This window comes from Lepisma saccharinum, chromosome 2, assembly GCF_977018435.1.
Source record: "Lepisma saccharinum chromosome 2, izLepSacc3.1, whole genome shotgun sequence".
In the NCBI taxonomy this organism is placed as follows: Eukaryota; Metazoa; Arthropoda; class Insecta; order Zygentoma; family Lepismatidae; genus Lepisma; species Lepisma saccharinum.
In genome coordinates, this window is record NC_139230.1 from 195663656 (window position 1) to 195684572 (window position 20917).

The 20917-nt window shown below is 35.7% G+C and overlaps 1 protein-coding gene across 2 annotated transcripts in view; it reads left to right on the forward strand.

The window, feature by feature from the left end:
• The window catches only part of LOC145984245 (putative cytochrome P450 CYP44), a 29978-nt gene extending 11258 nt beyond the window's left edge, over nucleotides 1–18720 (forward strand). For both annotated transcript variants that reach the window (XM_083117837.1, XM_083117838.1), the window contains exons 3-10: nucleotides 4944–5172; nucleotides 6747–6937; nucleotides 7560–7758; nucleotides 9760–9931; nucleotides 10587–10753; nucleotides 11320–11398; nucleotides 15782–15938; nucleotides 16978–18720. In XM_083117837.1, coding sequence (XP_082973963.1) covers nucleotides 4944–5172; nucleotides 6747–6937; nucleotides 7560–7758; nucleotides 9760–9931; nucleotides 10587–10753; nucleotides 11320–11398; nucleotides 15782–15938; nucleotides 16978–17132 — 1349 coding nt within the window. In that variant the 3' untranslated portion in view covers nucleotides 17133–18720. The remainder of the gene's footprint in view (nucleotides 1–4943; nucleotides 5173–6746; nucleotides 6938–7559; nucleotides 7759–9759; nucleotides 9932–10586; nucleotides 10754–11319; nucleotides 11399–15781; nucleotides 15939–16977) is intronic.
• Nucleotides 18721–20917: the final 2197 nt, after the last annotated feature.

Below are 20917 nucleotides of genomic sequence, written 5' to 3' on the forward strand. Positions count from 1 at the left end.
CCGTTAAAAGTCAATAGTGTTCGTGAGCTTCCTTGCAATCCGAAATCTCCGAGCTCGAGTTTTTTGTTCCTTCGCGACTAGATGAAGACAGAGTTGTAAATATAGTGGCGAGCAATGTAAACCAAGAGCGTGTTAATTTCGTACTGTGCGCAAGAGTGTTATTCTTGGTTACTTGCAGTTACTTGTTTGTGTTATTGTAGTGTGTATGTGTGACGTGTCAGTGAGACGATTGGAATGCCAGCCGCAAGATTCACGTTAGAACAAAGATTTTTTTATGTATGACACGTACCTACGTGAAAACAAACTCGTGTCGAGACGTGTGTAGGCATGACCGTAGGCAGGAAAAAATTTCGGGGGGGGTTCATTCATAATTGTTCCCATGGGCGTCGCCAGAAATTTGAATAATAGAAATAATAACAATAATTGCACAATAATAATTAAAATTTCATAATAATAAAACAATTTTATTCCATAATAATAATACTACTAATAATAATTATTATATTATTGTTATATTCTTGAGGGGGCTTACTCAATCCAACAGATGAGTGAATATCCAGCACAATATTTTTTTTTTTTTTTTTTTTTATACAGTGTGTACTGAAATGGACAATTATTATACTTCGTCATTAAACTTTAGATACCTTCAAGAGAAAAGCTTTAAAAGTTAGATGGAAATTTTAGTCATAAAGTTTTTGTTGTTTGACTTTAAAATAAAATTTTTGTAACCTCAATCGCGAACGTAATGCGCTACAAAACTGGAGATCCTAGGTTTGAACTTTATCGGACAGGTAATTTAAAAGCTGGAAAGGGAATTTTGGGACAATCATAAGGGAATTTACAGTCTATATTCCTTGTGACGCAGGAGCAACACTGGAAAGATGGCAGCAGAAGTGAAAATGGAGGGGTCGCGGGTGGGCTACGATTCTGAGAATAAATCCTGTTTCACTCAAGTTTCAGAATTCCAAATGTATGAAAATTCTAGCTCGATCGTTTCAACGTTGTCTCCATGTATTTTTGTGATGCTTCGGAAAAAAAAAATTGTTACAATTTTGGTTTCTGAACTTCCATTAATCCAACATGTCAGAAGTTTCGGGGGGGGTTTGAACCCTAGAAACCCCCCTCTAAATACGGCCATGTGTGTAGGTAATTTGTACAGAAATTCCCATGCGTTTCAACTCCACACAGAGATACGGTTAGACATCTTGTCCTTAAATTACGAGAAACTGTATCGTTAAATTTTAAAACACCTAAGCAAAAACGACGGATTCTAACCGAAGCAAAACTCGATGATATTGGTGCAGCGTTAGAACGTTCTCCAAACAAACCTCTACGCCGTGTTTCACAAGAGGTGGGCGTGTCAAAATCATCGGCACATACAGTCACTAAGCTACTAAAATTAAAACCATACTCTTATAACACAGGTTAGTGCTCGTTTTGCAATATTTATATAAATGTCTGCATATGTCCATAAAAATAAGCGGGCATTTCAGGCCGCAAATGTCGGCATCTCCGTCAGTGCCGCCCGCCACGCTTCTTCCGATCTCTCGGCTGCAGATCGAAATGGACGCACGGTATTTTTTTACATGCTTTTTATATGAGGTAGCGGATTGTATTATTTTTATGTCACTTGTAAGGTTATTGAAACAGTGAACAGCTATGTATTTAGGTCCTTTCTCAAATAATGTGGTGTTGTGTGATGGTATTGTGAGGTTGCTGCCATTCCTTGTATAATATGTATGTGAGGAGTTGTTACATTTGAAGGAATCGTCTAAGTCAGTTTTTACATACATCAGCAGATGAAGTATATACAAGCATGGTGAGGGTAATATGCCTAAATTTTTAAACAGTCTTCTGCAGGGTGTATTTCTCTTAGCTCCTGCTATTATTCTGACAATTTTCTTTTGCAGCACAAAAATTTTATTACTATTAGTGGAATTTCCCCAGAAGATTATACCGTATGTTAATAAAGATTGAAACATAGTGTAATATAGTATTTTCAATGTTTCTAAGTTTGATATTGTTTTCAGTGTATTAATGGCAAATATAATTTTACCTAGTTTTGCGGAAAGGTGATCTATGTGTGGGTCCCATTTTAAGCTTTCGTGAATCCATACTCCCAGGAATTTGACTGTTTTAACGTGATTTACTGTCATATTACCTAATGTAACATTTGGTTCATTTATCATTTTGTTCCTTGTGTGATGGAAATTGACAGCCACAGTTTTGCTGCTGTTTAATACTAAATTATTGTCAGAAAACCATTTGCTGAGTTTGATTGTTACATGTTTGATATTAGAGTTAAGGGTTTGTTCCTTACCACCGGTGATGGCTACACTTGTATCATCTGCATAAAGAGTCGTTTTTGCTGAATTTAAATTTAATGGCAAATCATTAATATATATTAAGAAGAGTAATGGTCCAATAATAGAACCTTGTGGAACTCCACTTGATATTGTGCAGGGTTTTGAGACAAAGCTAGATTGCACACCGTCATCCTTTCTGTGGATAATCTCGACTATTTGCATATGACTGCTAAGATAGGATGTGAGCCAATCATGTGCGATGCCTCTTATGCCATAGTGTTTTATTTTTTGTAATAGTTTTTCATGGGGTACTAGGTCGAAGGCTTTTGTTAAATCTAGAAAGAGTCCCGTGCATTGTCCCGTTTTGTCTAATGTTTCTCTTATATATTCCAAATATTGAAACACAGCAGATTCAGTTGATTTCCCTTTGCGGAAGCCATGCTGAGTATTTGAAATAAGTTGTTGTTTTTCTAAAAATGATACAATTCGATTGTTCATGGTAGCTTCTAAAATTTTCGAGAAGGGGGAGAGGAGAGATATTGGTCTGTAGTTGGTTAAGTTGTTTCTATCTCCTTTCTTGTATATTGGAATTACTTTTGCTTCCTTCAGCTTTTGTGGAAAAACTCCTGCAGTGAAGGACAAATTGATTATGTGGCACAGTGGGATTGCAATATATTATTTGCATTGTTTGACAACATAAGTGGGGATTTCATCTGCACTACACGACCAAGTAGGTCTGAGTTTCTGTACGATTTTTTCAACCTCCATAGTAGTTGCTGGATGCAAGTACATTGTTTTGGTGCACGTTCCTAATTTCTTTAAGTTGTTTGTGTTGTGACTGGTACTAGTGTTGGGGGTGGAGTACATTTTCGCAACATTTGCATAGTATTCATTTAATAATGTTGCAACTTCGAGAGGTTCCTTTACAGTCTCAGAATTATGTTGTAGTGCAATATTTTCTTTTCTTTTGCTGCCTCCATGTAGCTCTGTGTTTAAAATTTGCCACATTGTTTTAGATTTATTTTCGGAATTTATAATGGTATTCTCATTGTGCATTTGCTTAGCCTTTTTTATTATTTTCCTATAGATTGACTTGTACTTGTGGAAATATGTTTCAAAATCAGCTGTGGCATCTTCATTTTTTCTGATTCTGCTTAGATATCTCATTCTTTCACTAGATTTAATAATTCCAGGTGTTATCCAGTGGTTCTTTTGGGTTGCTGAAGTTCTAACTTGTTTCTTGGGAAAAGCTATTTCGAAATAATAAGTGAACGTTTTTAGAAATGATTTATATGCTTCATCTGTATCATTGGACTCATGAATATCACTCCACGTTTCGTTGCTTAATAAATAATGAAAATAATTAATATTTTGTTTGCTGAATGACCTTTTACTTACAACTTGTGTTTCATTTTTGGTACTGTGTTTTGGATTAGTCACTGTGGTTGGTGATAAAGAAAACATTTGAGCTTGATGGTCAGAGAAACCTGCGTCAAATACAGATGTCTCACAGTTACATAGGTGTTGGTTTATGAGTATTTGGTCAAGTGCACTTTCTGTGTATTTGGTGATTCTTGTGGGTTGCTTGACCATGTGTTCTAAATTATACATGTTAAGGAGTGTGTTTAAATTATTGTTGAGATTTCCTTTTAGAAAGTCTATATTTAGATCGCCAATAACCGCTACAAGTTTGTTACTCTGTTGGTAGTAATTTAAGATGATATCCAGGTGTTTTATGAATATTTTTAAGTCGCTGTCTGGGGTTCTATATACACATACAATAACCAGTTTATGTTTTGGTAATTCCATTACGCATGCTTCGAAATGTTTTTCTAAATTTAGATGCAAAAATTTTGTGCACTCATTTGCCTCTATGTCATTCTTCACATATATACATGACCCTCCCCTACTTATGGTTGGCCTAGCATAACTACATATGAGATTATAACATGGGATATTTATATATTTGAGTTGTTCTTTCTTTAGCCAATGTTCTGTGAGGCATAGTGCATCTATTTTTTCTGAGAAATTTGATAGGTGGATTTCTAACATCATTTTCTTATCCGTATTTAAGCCTTGAACATTTTGATGAAATATGTTCAAGGTTTCTGACTTTTTAGAGCTTACCATACCATCCAGTGTTCCAGTTATTTTACCCATAAAAAAGTATTATCATGTGTTATTGGCACTTTTTTCTCCCTCGTAGATTTTCGAAGGGTACCTTTATTGTTTTCAATTGTTTCTTCATTTTCACCATTACCTTTTATTGTGGTTACATTGCCCTTATGCACAGTTTTGCTACTATCACTCACTTCACTCACACCATAATGAGTTAACAATGTGGATTGATCAGTGTTCAAATCCAGCATATTACTATTTTGTATCAATGTTCTGGCAATTGAAGTAGCTAGGTGATAATTTAATTTAAATTACAGCAGACTCTTTTTAATTCTAACTTGCATAATTCGAATTACTTCATAATTCCAACAGAAGTTTATGCCCCTTGAAATCATCTTTAATGATACATGTCTGTGAGAATTCAAATTCTTTCCATGTCCCCTTGGAATTTGAATTAAAAAGAGTCCACTGTAGTCGGATTTCTTAACTTTTGAAACTCACAAAGGTATATTTTAACAGGTCCTTATGATGTCAAACAGTATCACAAAGTTTTACAAGATCTTCATAAGAAATATGGACCAGTTGTTCGACAAAATTTTGCAGGACAAGAAGTCATTCATATTTTTGACTTGGAAGATGTAAAAACTGTGTTGTATAATACCGGAAAGTCTCCTGCTGTTCCACCTATTCAGGAGGGCTCTTTTGTATATCGTCAGAAGAAGAATCATTCCGTTGGACTTGGAAACCTGTAAGTGTTTGAATTACTAAATGCTATTAATTATTTGTTAGTAGGCTACTAACCATTTGGACTGTGTAAGGGTAAATTTAGAATCCAAAATTGGACCTTTGTATGAAAAAATTTAAGGGATGTTGAAGCAATTTTGGGTGATGTTAGAGAGGTGAGTGGAGATATTACTGCAACATTTGTTTCTTAAACATTGTTTTAAAAACTTTTGTGTGTGTGATTACACTCTGGGTCTGTAGTTCAACCATGTGGTTTAAATATGGCAGCCATTTTGCCATCAAGGTGCAATGTGGTTTGGTACCCTTGACCCTCTGCACCCCCTCAAGAAAGTGAAATATTTTGCATGGTTATGAAGATTATGCTGTTTTTGAACGTTTTGAGTTGTTTTTTGCTCGCGGAAATGTGTTATTGTGAAGTGAAGTACACCTGTTTCCTTAGTGTGAAGCAGAACAGCCCAAATGCTTCGTGCCAGTGAATATAGTACTCAACACAACATTCCACAACAGCAGCAGTTGGGATGTTACCTACCGTTTCATAAATGTATTATAAAATAAAGTAAATCAAACACGAAGGACTGAAAATGCATGATTTGATTTTGATTTGAATTTAAAATTTTGTGTGCGTCAGCACTAAGGCTATTTTGCACCCATCACGTTATACAGGGTCCAGCCCCTTATAGTTACACATAACAACTCTAACGTTGCAGAACTAAAATCATAAAATATTAAAATCTTCTGACTTTCATTAAAAACCGAGGCTGTAAAGGAGCACTCAGCACAAATGAGGACAAAACACAGGACAACACAAACAAAATTATACTGGCCATGGGGCCAGTCGCGAAAATGCATGAAACCAAAATAGAAATGAAATTATCATTAGGAGTGTTAGATTTATTGGTAGGACTGTTAGGTTTGGTGTTGATAGCAATTTTCAACGTTTTTGTTCAGTTAGGATGGTGTGATCTTTTGCATGTGTTCTTTAACTATTTTGAATGTGCATACAACCAGTTTTTACTAATAAAAAGCAGCGAAAGTACTCTGAGATGGGAATGGTAAGTTTTTACTTACACAGGCCATACTTTGGGATCAAATATATCTGTTATTTGTGTTTTCCGCACACTGGAACCAATTTTATTCCTAGGTATTATGTAAAATATCAAAATCTGTCATTTAACAAAAAAATCAACGTAATTCTCGAGGGGGTACACCTTTATGCATTTCTTGCATTATTTCTTCATGTTTAAAATCACCATGACAACACAGAAGAACTCTAAGGTTGACTGCAATAAAATTGAGTTTATGATAAAGTATGATTATAGATTAGATCTATTGAATTTACCTACGATTTGACACGCACAGGAGAAATTTAAGCAAAAAATGCACTCGACCAGGACTTGAACCTGGGTCTCTGCCATACTCTGTCATAGACCCGGGTTCAAGTCCTGGTCAAGCCTGCATTTTTCGATGAATGCTATTGAATTTAGTAGAGCTACTATTATATTATAGAATTAGCATTATTAACATGTAGTGTAGTCATGTAAGTCTGGTGTCAAAATAATATTTAAATTATTTTTACAGAAATGGACAAGAATGGTACACAATGCGGAGTGCAGTACAAAAAATGATGCTCAAACCTCTTGAAGTACAACACTACTTATCAGAAGTAGATTCAGTTACAAACGATTTTGTGAGATACACAAATGAAGGTAGACAGGAGAATGGAGAAATAACAGACTTCCACACCAGAGCTTCAAGATGGTTTCTAGAATGTAATTATACCATTCATGCTTTTTTTTGTCTGATTTAAAATATTTCTAACATTAGATAGTTAAAAAGTATGTCTGAAAAGTAAGTATCAAGACTGCTATATTTTAAGGCTGTACTAATATGAAATTTTAAAATTTTAAAAATAAAATATAAAAAAAAGTTGTGTATTTATCCACTTCTTTTTATAAAAAAGTAGGTCATGTGGATTATATATTTATATCTATAAATGATAACAAAATGGCAGAATATTGCACTAGGTTATTTACAGAAATGTCAGATCCATAAAATTATTGGCATTGATACACTGAAATGTCTAGATTGACTAATATTGATACAATACTGATTAATCTGTGACACACCCTGAGATTATGTGATAACGTTTTCTGAACATCAGAATTATCACTAGTAACCCATGGGTGTTTGTAGAATATTGCATGTCTTGGGTAGGGAAAGGGGGAGGTAGAGAGAGGAGGGAGCCAGTGGCAATATGCTGCTTCCTGATTCTATTGTTTTGTTAAATTTAGCAAGTGCAGAAGATTTATTGTAGTTTCATCATATTTCACCACAATCTAGCTTCATCAAACACAAAATAAATGGTTATAAATAATCTTTTTCCACTTTCAGGTGCTGGAGAAATTTTGTTCGAAAGTAGATTAGGGTGTATGGATGTTGGTGAATCTGAAGAAAAAGCTCAGAGATGGATAGAAGCTAACAAAAATATATTTTACTATAATGCCATTCTCAAAGTTGCTACACCCTTGTACAAGTATTTTCCTGTAAAGGCTTATAGAAGATTGGAACAAGCAGAAGAGTACTTCCACAAGTAAGTACACATGTTGAAGTAGGCAAGTTAAGTTTATGGAGATAACTTGTGGAAATTTCTCTCTAGTGTAGTATGTTCATGCTTAACATTTTTGAAAGTGCACCACTCAAAGCTATATGTGGGAACAAACAAATTAATGAGAGAAATTTCACATAATGTCAGCAGCTATACCATGGTGCAACCAGGAATTTAGTAAATGGGAAGGGGTTGTATGACTTCACCAATTCTTCCAATCCAGTACAGCCCACCGCTCAGGAGAAGATCCCTGACGGAAGTCAAATGACGTAGCGGTAGGCGACTCCACTATTAGGGTTGGGGGTGTGCACCCTGGGTCAGAAACAAGCGCTGATTCACATCTACGCTCAAATCACTGTCCGCGCACGGTCAGGGGGTATCCACATTAGCGGTAAAGGTATGATCATCGTCAATCTGGTGTTGATTTCTTGACAGAGTACACCGATTTTTTTTTTGATTTTTTTTTTTAAATGATGAGCCTGCCGATTGTACTAACTACAATGTTTAAGATATTTTCAACGACGGAATTGGCTGTTACAGTACTGGCGTTCTAAGCAAATGGCAAAGAAAAAAATATAAAAAGAATTACGAAAGCGGAGAACATTTATTTGCACTTACAATGTGCAAAGCTACAAATGTCAACAATGTCGGTCTAGGTTTGACATGAAAATTCTCGGGATGATTGTTTCATATTGACACTGTTGATCATTTCTTTTATTCGAACGTTTCCGACACAACACGGCTAAATAATGTATAACTACCATAACTCTTACAACACCACGAAAACCACGAAAAATCCCAAAGAAATCATAATTAAACACCCACGCACAAGCACTTCCACAACGACAATGACCGCAGCGGAAGACTTCCTGCTACCCCTAAAATCTGCAAATATAATCCGGTCTTCCCCTGTCCCTCTGCATGCCCTCTCCCCTCCTTTGGGGATCTTCTCGTGATCGGTGAGCTGTACAAAGGTTTTACAAAAAGTGACATCTTTCAACTTCTGAGGGCTATATTTTGACTGTCCCAAGTAACCTGAAAACAGTTGTTGTCAATGCTTACCCAACCATGGAACAGTGAGTCAAAAATAGTTTTAAAAACTACCTTCTCCTGTTAAGACCATATTGAATAGTGTGTTGCAAATCCTAGAGTGTAAAATAAATTACGTGTAACAGTGTTTCTCTCCGAATATTTCAGTCACAGCACATACTGAAAATATATAATATTTTTTAAATGAAAGTAGATGCTATTCATAACTTGTAGTCACTTACCAGTCCTTTGTCAGCCACTATGGATGAAAAATATTTCTGTTTTGGTACTAGCTTATCATTTGTCTGTTTAGCTGTAGTAGAACATGAACATTCTTACATATATTCTTGTGAAAGTGGTCCATTACCTATATGCATAAAATAAATAATGCTACGGGCAGACTAAATTCCCTAAAATGTGTAGAAAGTGTTTTGTGCTATCACTTGAAGGTAGAACTAAAGTTTATATTTGACCTCACAATAAATTATGTATATCACAACACATACCTACATATACTTTAGTTTTCAGTACTTTGCCCCAACGTAAAAATCACCTGTTGGCCCAAAGTTGGAACCTCGGCCAAAATCACCATTGCCCAATGGTATGTTCTTACATTTGGCCAACCATTTTTAGTATGGTTGGCCCAACGTTGGCCAACTAAAGTTAATATAACAAGTTTAAATAAGGAATTCTAATTTAAATGCACAGCCCAGTGCAAGTGGGTCAGGGGAAATCTTTATTGAATGCCCCTTGTATCATTAGATAAACATACACTGTACATAGAATTCATTGTGATGGAGTTATTTAATGTAACAGGGCACCTGCCATGTTGTGTGGTCAACTCATATTTTTGCTTCTGAAGGTTCTAGGTTATGTCCTGGCCTATCTCAGGTGTTCCTTTGTGAATACTTCGTCATTCATTACATCTAATTATCATTCTTTTTATTTGCTTTTTAGAGCTGCTGGAGAACACATAAAGGGGACAATAACAAAGATCAACAACTTGAACAAATCAAACAAACTTGAAGGACAGTACAGATTTATGTCCTACCTGTTGTCATGTGAGAATCTCACTGTTAAGGACATTTCCTTTATGGCTCACTCACTGATATCTGAAGGTCTCTCAACGGTAAGTAAATTGCATTTGATGCTAATAAGTATATGTATTTCAGAAAGAATTATTATTGCATACAAAATTGTTAATCTACACCAACTGTGAAGATTTGTGAATTTTTATTTCCATTTACACTATATTTGCATTCAGTGTATCTTAACTATTATTATTTGGTAGTTTTGTATTGTATTTCTGGTGAAAAATGTTTTCTGTTCTTTAAGTAAGCAAATACATACTAATATATATGTTTGAAGAATGAGCATGTGTGCACTCTTGATTTTGTATTGCTTATGTTACTTGAACTTGTATTGAAGTAACTAAACTATATACTTCTCTTTGCATAACATAAACCTAAAATATGGATTAATTAAGTTGAGTAATAACTATGACGAAACTACTGACGGAAAATTAGTCAGTTCATCCTATATATAGATACAATATCAATATTAAACTTTTATAGTTTCCAAGCATTATAAATGTTGTTTGGAAATATGTGGAGTTCAAGCTACAGAAAAAAACAGAACATGATCTTAATTTTTGGTGCTTATTTTAAAAATTAAAATTAGATAAGTTAATATATTGATCAGTATAACAATAACAGGAGATTAGAAAATGAAGTAAAATGTATGTTACCTGTTATGATTGTTATCAACTTACCCTTTTTTTTCAGGTGCCAGCTGTCATGCTAAACAGCATTTATTCTCTAGCAAAGAATCCTCGTGTCCAAGAAAAGTTACACGAGGAAATAGATGCAGCTGCTGATAGGAATTCCCCGGTTACTGTTGATGTGCTGAATAAATTGCCATATTTAAAAGCAGCTGTAAAAGAAACTTTCAGGTTAGTTGTATATCAGTAGGATAAGAGTAGATATCAACACAAAATTCAAACAATGTTGTACTAATGTAACTATTTAATTACGTTATGATTTTCAATTATGTGACAGTTACACTCTGTCCTGGGAAACTCTGTAGCAAACAAACGAAAATAAGTTTCTGCACATGTAGTGATTCGAAAGGGCTTGACCAATAAACTTGTGAGTGCAGCTACCAGTCATTTGCAATTTGCAGCAGTGCACACTGCTTTGCTCCACCAACTTGGTTTCTCCCCTTCTCTTCCGTTATACATGGATTGCTTCACAGATTCCAGAGACAGAGTATAGAAAACTTAATTTTTTTTCATGTAACTTTACAATTATTAAACTGAATATATTATTCATCATGAGTTATGCTAGTTGCAATGACTCTGACATCAATGATTTTTGTTACAAATATGATCATGATGTAATTTGGTAATAACAGTTTTTGAAAGATTTCTCTGATACATGATATCATTTTCTGATATTGATTTAAATATCAATTTTTTTCAGCATCGAAACTTGTTTAATGCATTGTAATTTTTTCCAGGATGTTTCCTCTTGGAACTGAAGTGTCTCGGATTCTACAAAAAGATATGGTTCTTGGAGGATACTACATTCCTGCAGGGGTTAGTTCTAGTGCATATAGTTATTTGTTTTATAGATATTTTTAAGTTACCTTGCAAGTTTTATAAACATTAGGAATATTTCATGTAGCTCTGTTACAGATTTTTTGCTAATAATACAAAACACACCATCAAACTGAAATACATTGCATGCTTGGTTCGTATTACTTCATAAGTACTATCCAGTTGCTGGGCAGAGGTGCACTGATGACACAGGTGATCAAGGAAGGAGGACCAAGAATTTCTGCTCCCCCCCCCAACACACATACACACATACTCAGTGTGGCAATGTTCTTCATGGAATGTGCCTAGTCCAAACATCAATCCTCCCTCCAAAGAGGATGAAATGGCTGTCATCTTTGAATTCTCTAACAAGTTTTGATGCCATTTTTGTATCCCACATATTGCTAAGATGAACTGCATGGCATCTGGTTATGGGTATGGATAGATGATATCGGAAATTTGATATCGTGATATATCGTCAAGGAAATATCATCACAGATGATACGATACAATATTTTTTCCTTATCGTGATATTGGCGATATATCATCTCCATGATATATATCACTAAATATCATGACGATATATTGCCAACACAATTTATACTGCCAAATATCATGATGATATATCGCTGACATGAAATATATTGTCAAATATTGTGATGATATGTCGCTGACATGATATATATCGCCAAAATGTCGTGAATATATATTATCTAATTGATATCGCCTGGATGATATTTTTTCATTATCGCAATATATCATCTGGACGATATATCTCCCAACACTAGTTATGGGGGACAGAGATAGTCTGTATTAGTTCATTTAGGGCCAAGGTCTACCAGGCTGCCTTTCTTTGGGTGATATGGGTCTTCCCTATAGCCTAGTGGCTGATACTGCCATCTTGTAACCAGGGGATCTTGAGTTCTATTCCTTGTAAAACCAATTAGCTTATCTGAGCATAAAGTTGACATAAATTTTGTCAAACTTTTGTTCACTACTTCTTTTCAAGTAGATCCCTAATGTGCTTGTGAAAATCTATGCCCCTACAAGGGTTCAAACCTGTTGCTACTTTCACTGTTAACCACAATCTATGTGGGAATCTTTGGTTGGGTGTGAGTGGATCTAGGTTTGAATACTACTACAGACCCAGATTTTTGCTGCTAATATAACTTGGTAGTTACATGGACTATCCAGCAGAAGGAAGTGTTTTAGTGCAGATGCCATAGTTTGAGCACCATTATGCACTATTGTGGATACATTTACAAGAACTTTAAAATTCAATTCACCTTGTCTGCCTGACCCTGTGGCCGAGTGGTTAGCACATCGCGCTGCGATGCCAAGGGTCCTGGGTTTGAATCCCGGTCGGGCTTGGTTGTTTGTGAATGTCCATTCATCAATTTTCATCATTTCATCACTCATCTCCATCTTCGCAAATTAGCTAAGAGGCACAAAACGCGAAGTAAAATAAACTAAATCAATCAATCAATCAACTTCACCTTGTCTAGTTTTCTACCCTACTTCACTGGCCACTTGTGAGCATTCTAGACCTGCAGAAAAATAATTTTTTAACAGTTGCGACAGTTGTCATTCTGGAAATATACTGGTAATAACAAATAAGAAGGAAACACTGGAAACATTTAAATTTTCGCAGTTGCAAGCTGCATCTTCAGTCATAGAGGAAAGAAAGATGGCAGAAACAGAAGTGCAAGTTCAACCTGCAAAGTTGCCAGGCCCAGATCAAAGATGTAGTTGGTACAGAAAAAATGTGGTTCTCTGGCCAGGCTTGTTAAAAACTGTGAGTGGCAGGGTGTGATTGGGGAGGGTAGTGTGAGGAGAAGAATGGAGGGTTGGGAATTGGGCTGAGGGGTAGAGAGGGGGTTGGTTGGAAATGTTACTGAATAGCCTTGTTTCAGTCAGAGGGTGGGGCTGCATTTTTGTCTGATATGTAGGCCCTCTGCCATATTTTCCATATTGATGGATTGGGGTAAGGATGGATGATTGCTACTTGGAAGCAGTCGTTGAAAGGATATTGTGATACACATGCTTACATCAGCCTTTCATCTTTCATTGTTAAAGGGGATGCACATTACAGTCAAATTTTGTATGTAGTACTATTCTGACATGATCCAATTCGCCAAGTATGAGTGTGATATGTGTATTTGTGTTTAATATATTCATGTATAATTTTAACTATGCCTATGGTTGAGTGGAAGAAATGGCTTTTCTACAGCCTTAAGTTTGCCATTTAAAATAAGGTAATAATATTAAAGTGGACTTTAAATAATTTTGTATAGTTGAAATCCAGTGGGGAATCCTACACCTACAAGTTGAAAATGCACTTACATAAATATAAATTTCTAACATAACCTGTAATATATTTTAGAGTCAAGGGATGAGTAATTTTTTAACATTCTTGCAGGCACAGTTGGCTTTATAGTGCACAGGGATCAGTGAACCCCCAGTAATGTACGGTATTCACCTTGAAAATGAACAATAGACAATGTCTACACTTTTTTACAATTTTTCGCTATAATTTCTACACAATAAGTACACATATTTGTGTCTCTAACATGGCGAACTCTTTTGCTGAGAAGGAGAAACTGTGAGTCGGCCGGCTTCCTCAGTTGAACCCCTACACGGGAGCTCATGCCATAGTGAAAGCTCTGGCGGCAGGCGGAAGCTTGGGGTGGCTATATGGGCAAAATACATGGAAGAGGATACTGCTGAACCTTCATATCAGGCAAACGGACATGTGCAGTTCATGCTCTCCTGCAGCAGAAGACACCTTCCTCACTGCAAGTGAGACTCCCTTGCTGCTTCCTCCCTTTCATTGTTACTCTGTGGGGTTCAAATTTGAAGCACATTCATTACATATTCAATCTTCTCTTAGTATCATTTTTGTGCCAAACTTCTTGGAATAAATACAAAATTGTTGCAGAGAAGGATGAGTAGTAATGAATGAAAGCTGGAATTAGATATGATGAATTAAAATTAAAGAGATACATTACCAAAATAGGTCGTACATGCATTGAAACTTTTTCCTTAAAGGTGGAAACACTTTGGGTATGTCAAAGTAAAAGAATGGTGCGATCTTAGATAAGAAATGAAGACGTGACCAACCCTGTCGGTGTCAATGTATCAAGTTTGTTATTTTTTGAAGAGCTTCGATAGTTGTTGGAAAGTATTAAATGATGCTGTGAGTGAAGCGAGGGATGGACTATGATACGTCATTTCATACAGTGTAGGTGTTGCTGTCTGCGCAGGTAAGAAATGGCAGCTAAAAATGCATATAATTAACGTAATTAAACAACATAACCAAACTTTGCCATTTTCCTTTAATAATAATAATTGTAGGACCAGTTCTAAGTAGTTGTTTTCTAATTGCTGGTAAAAACGTTCGGAAGGGGAAAAGGGGGATCAAGTCCCCCCTGGAAAATGAATCTAAACCAAATACTATTTATTACACACATATAATGTCATTTCAGTCACACTAATTTATGGTAATTATTATAACGGCGTTGCAGGGACATGGTAATATCAGCTGAAGGAGTGTTTTTTGAGGCACTATTACAAGGGAAAATGTGCCTTTTTTCCCCCCCTGGAAAAATGATCTTGCTTGTACCTCCCTGGAACAAATCCTGGGGACGTCCATGATTTTCAAATAAAACGTCAAATTTCTTTTATACAGGCACAATTTATTGTAGTTGGTTTTAGCCCTAAATTTATTTGCACACCTCTAGTATGTAACCTTAATCTCCCTGGTGAAAAAAATCTGTACAAATCTTTTAAGCCCTACCCCCCCCCCCCTACTTTTCGATCCTTTTGTTTGGCGAAAAAAGTCTATTTGTGGAAAGTGAATATGTGTCACATAGCTTCAGTGAGGCCCCAGGAAAATAATGCACGAGCCGTGCCTGCATTCTTGATAGCTAGCTTATAAGAATTTTAAACTTAAACCGATGTGGATTTTAATATTATTACAAGAGAGTATTGTTGCTTCCACAACTTATGGAAGCTTGAAAGTAATATGTCATATAAAAGTAAAAAGTAAAGTGTTCCCCTGTGCTTTGCACCACGTCATGAAGGTATAGGGGGTGTGGAGTTAGGGCCCCACACTTTCTTGATCACGCTGAAGGTAGGGGTGATGTGATCAGCAACACACCCCTGGCTGTCTTTACCCACAGAATTTCCTCAAGGTACCCACTTTATACGATGCTGGGTGGGTGAACAGGTGGAAAAATTCCCGGTTCTCCCCTGCCGGTGATCAAACCCAGGTCTCTTACATGGTAGTCTGACGCTACCATGTATATATGGAATATGATCACTATAATATTCAGATTTATAAGCTTTTACTAGACATTAACTAGAATTTCTCTCTTACTTTAGACATGTGTAGACTTAAATCACTCAAGTCAACTGAAGTCAGAGAAGTATTTCCCAGAACCACTGCAGTATCTACCAGACAGATGGCTTCGTAAGGATGATGACACTACGAATCGTTTCATTCTTACCCCATTTGGCCATGGAAGCAGGATGTGTGTTGGTAAGCATCAGAAGCAAGATTTTTTTGAAACATGTTACTTGAAATCACTTGAATATTTTATGTTAGATCTTGAACCACTTAAGTGTTGAATTTTTTGAAGTCAGTACTCGAAAATGGAGATTTTTTTCTAGCAAAATTCCCTTTCGTTACTCTCTTCTTCATTTTCCAATTCAGATTCAATGTTACTTCTTTTGGAGATGACAAGAGGAGCTCAGGCTTTCCCATGGCTTAGTGGTAACGTCGTCACCTTGTAATCAAGGGGTCTAAGGGTTGATATCCAGTGGAGGCACATTACACAGTGGTTCTGATCCCACTTTAAATGTAGGCCCAATCCCAATTAGCCTATATGTGCATAAAGTGGACTTAAAACTTCAAACAGGTGCAACTCAATGTTCGCATCATGAAAATGTCAATTTCTGGGAAAACTTGCAAAATGAACTTCGAAAGTCCAAAGAATAAGTTCACAAGGAGGAAGGTTATCATTAAAATTTTAAGGAATCGGTGCTAAAAATAAATTTCCTTATTTTTATTTGTTTATGTCTTCTAACAAGATGGTACTTTCGGTTATTTATTTCAATAGTCCCAGTAAAATGTATAGTGATTAATTAATTAATTGAGTTGATGTGTTAAGTCCACTTTATGCACAGTAAGGGTAATCAGGACTGGACATACAGTTTAAGGTGGGATCCGAACCACTAAGTGCCTCCACTGGGTATCGAACCTGGAACCCCTTGATTACAAGGTGATGACGTTACCACTGCACCATTGGAGAGGCCCAATAAAAAAATGTATAGTAACAGTTTATTTTACTATCAATTAGGAACTCTCAATAGGATATCATCCAGTCTAAATTAGAGAACAACTAAGCTACATCATTGAATTATATCTTGTCAAAAACTTTTGGTATCCCCTGTATGCCACTCTAACCTACCCTTCTAATTTTTATAGCATTTCTGTTTGAATGAGCACAAAATGACTATTATGTAAACTAGTGGGTTCTACAATATTATAATTCCACAATTATTTTCTTCTTTAACAGGTCGTCGTTTTGCACTTCAAAATATATATGTTGGTCTTCTTCGTATTTTGCAAAATTACCAAGTGACATGTTCCAAAGAACAAGAACTAGGACAAACCTTCAACACACTGCTGTTCCCAGATAGGCCTGTCACAATCAAATTAATCAGAAGATAACTCGAAGTGTACAGCTGATGGCATCTTCAACATGGATGATTGTAAATAATAATAATAATAACAATATTTCTTGTCCATGTATGTGTGTGTTCAAACTTGATCATACAACTCAAATATATTGGGTGGTAGCCAGTGGCGTAGCGCAGTGCACTGGGGCCCCTTGGTAAAAAAAAAAAATAACGAAAATACTACAATGTATATGTATCATCAATGACGTCAGAGGTTAACAGACGTACAACAGTTAGCTACAATTAAAATTAACAATTAAAAGAAAATTGAACTACCTTGTTACACTACTGCTAAAAATTGAAAATAATCTGTAATATTTAACAGGTGTGGACCATGTTGGAAATATGTCTGTTCCTATTTGAATATGAAAAGGCTTGGGCCCCCCTTTGAAAATATCTGGTGGGAAGTTACATTTTAAATACCACACATAAAACTAATATTAGTGGTAAAAGTTCAAATTACCAAGTTTCCTTATTTGTGTGGCAATCAAAAACAGACTCGCTGAGCAACTGAATCTTCCTACTGGATTCATAACTGCAGACAATTTATACTCTAAAAGATTCCGACACACGGTATATCTATAAAGGTGTGAGATGAGGGATTTTTTCCCTATTTTAGGTGATCTGCGAGCAAGTAAATTAATATGGCATTTCTGAGGGCCCACAGGTTACGTTGCCAGGGCCTCTTTGATCGGGCCAGTATGCCCCTGTTTATTATCACATACATTGTCTTATGATATGTTCCTGGGAACCTACTTGACCACCTTCCACATGAAAATAAATAAATAAAACAGTCATGAAGTTATTTGTGGTGTACACTGACTCGTAAATTTCAGTAACTCTGTTGATATGTATTCTAAGTTCACAGATCGTGTGTTTCTGTTTAGTGCTCACCTCAGTGAATTTCCAGTTCAAATTTTGTCATTGTTGATCTACATTTTGTCTATTTCGAATTTTAAAAAAATAATCGACACTATGGGTTGAATTTCCGAAATTGTATAAAATTTCAGGAGTGCAAAACATTGCGGGGCCCCTACAACTCGGGGCTCTCCCACATTGCGGGGGAAGCCGCTATGCCACTGGTGGTAACTTTTGTGTATTAAGTGAATTTGAATACAAAATTATTATTTTTTTTTTTAAGAGGGGCTACATTTGACCTGATAAATGTACAAAACTTCATTCGATTTCTAAATTTACAAATGCAAGGTCATTTTTAATCTCCATAAATTTTTTCTCATTCTCTTTTCTGTATCATAGAAAAACCTCCATTATTGTAAACAATACTTAACAATTTAATATTTTAAAGTTAGATTTTGCTAACTAAAAGTTACAATGTGTATAATATGTGATATGAGATTTTACATGTGAACTATTTTACCTTTTTTACCTTTACTATTTATGTGGAGTGACATTTTACACCTACACACTTTGAGAATGTATGTATTGATGTATCAAGAGAAGACTGAATTGGTATGTAAAATGAGACACTGAAGTGTACAAAATTACATTATTTTTTATATTTATGTTTAGCTTTATCTGTCATAACAAGTTCTTAAATAAAATATATTTTTATAGTGTAATTTTCAAATTTTACTCTTCAGTTAACTGTAAATTTGCCTTTTCCTCACATGATAATGCTAGTTGAATCAGAAATTGAGTAAAAATATGGCTTCGTCAGGTGTTTGGCATACCATGCCATTGCTATACCATTGAATCATTCTCTTACTTTACTTAGGGTGGCTACAAATAAGCAGAAATGAAATTCCCTGACTTTTCCAGGTTTTCCAGGACAAAATAAACATTTTCCCCTGACAATTACAAACTAAAATAAATCAATGTTTTTGCAAATGGAAATTTTAAACTCATACAGATCCAGGTATGGATTTGTCAAGTACCAATATTATCTTCTATGAAATTGGCTTAATTTCTCTATTCTCTATGATTTGAATTCAAACTGCAAAATAGTGAATTTCGAAAATTATTACAATTCACAAGCTAGGGAAGGATTACGGAATTTTATCATACACAGTAAGTTTAAAATAAAATATTTTTTAAGTTACAACTAAATGAGATTAGAGTGAAGAGTGATTAAGAAATACATTTTGTAATTTATGAGTCTCCTTATGCATTCTCGGATTTATATGTTTATATTTTCACTGAGGTTTGAAACCCTCTGCTTGCAAGAACCATGAGTGCGAACTCATTTTTCGATGCATAAAGCTACCTCTCTCTTCTCTGTAAAGCAAACAACTTAACTCTTGCATAAGTGAAACAATTGAATTGTACAAAAGAAAGTGTCATATTTCCTTACATTTTCAATGGGATTTCTGCCACAGTACAGTATATCCAAGTGAAGTATTGTGAAACTGACAAGATGCAGTTATACCATTAATGCTGACGAAAAGGTATGTAGGTATTAGAAATTTAACGCAAGCAATTTATAGAATTGCATTGTATAGGTAACTGATTTAGCTAACCAAACATTAAAACAGGAGCACTCTGTTAATAATAGCATCTGAAAGCTCAAATACGAGGGGCATCCTAAAAAAAGCTCCAATGGTGACTGTACGCAGCACTAGTGGCTGGAGAGCGACACACACATGCGGGCAGGAACAAGTGGCATGTAGCTGTAATCTGGTACAGTTGCAATGCAGCCATTTTAGGACAGTTCTAGGTTAAAGATTGGAGCTCTCATACAGTATCCCACAGACTTCGATGTAGCCTACGTGTAGTAATCAGATTTTTGCAAGCTCAGAATTTGGCACAGAGCCACCAGCAATCGTGTGACTGGACGTCACGAGTGATAGTATGGTCAGACGATGGTGCAGACAATTCATAGAAGGCCAATCCAATGTGCACAACCCCATACAGCTGAATACATGCGGGCCCTTTGCATCACTTCAGGTGAGAGATCTTGGACCACTCCCTGTACAGCCCTGGCCTTGCATGTACCGACTTTCATCTCTTTGTTCAACTGAAGAGGTTTCTGGCAGGACAAGGATTTGACAGCTACACTGCGGTAGAGATAGTTCCAGTTTTTGCTGTCAGACACATATGCCATGAGCATACAAAATTTAGTGCCATGCTACGACAAATGCCAGAACAACGGTGATGATTATGCCGAAAATTAGGTTAGGACTCACTGATACTAATACAATAAATTACTACTGATATTCTTGTTTTATTTATACCTAATCGGTCGGAACCTTGATTTTTTGCTCTCTTTTTCAAATTGGTGTATTTTTGTATTTTTTATTTTTTACTATTCAGTGTTATTTTCCCCAAAATTCATATTTCCATTTTAGTGCATTTTCTGGCAAATACCTGAAATTATACCTTCATGGTGTTTTTAGAGTACTGTTTCAAATTGTAAGTCACATGGCCTATGCCTCTTCGTGAGAGTTTGATATCTTGGAAGTTATTTTGGGAAAGTTATGTTCCATACCATCTTTTTAATTTTAAGGTAAGGGTTTTAGATAATGGAATTTTCCCCGCATATACTGAAGGTTGCATAATGACCATAAGTGATGATGCACCAAAAAATTTTAAATCAATCAATCTCACGTGACAGATACCGATATATTATGGCACCAAAAATTGGCATTTTTTTTTTACTTGTTAGTGTTACATTTCCAGAAATTCGCGTTTTTGTTTTAGAACATTTTTCTGCAAATATACCGAAACTTAATACTTCCATTGTGGTTTTAAACTTATATTTTAAATTGTAGGTCACATGGTCTACGTATTTTCGTGACAGTTTGATATGTTGGAACAGAT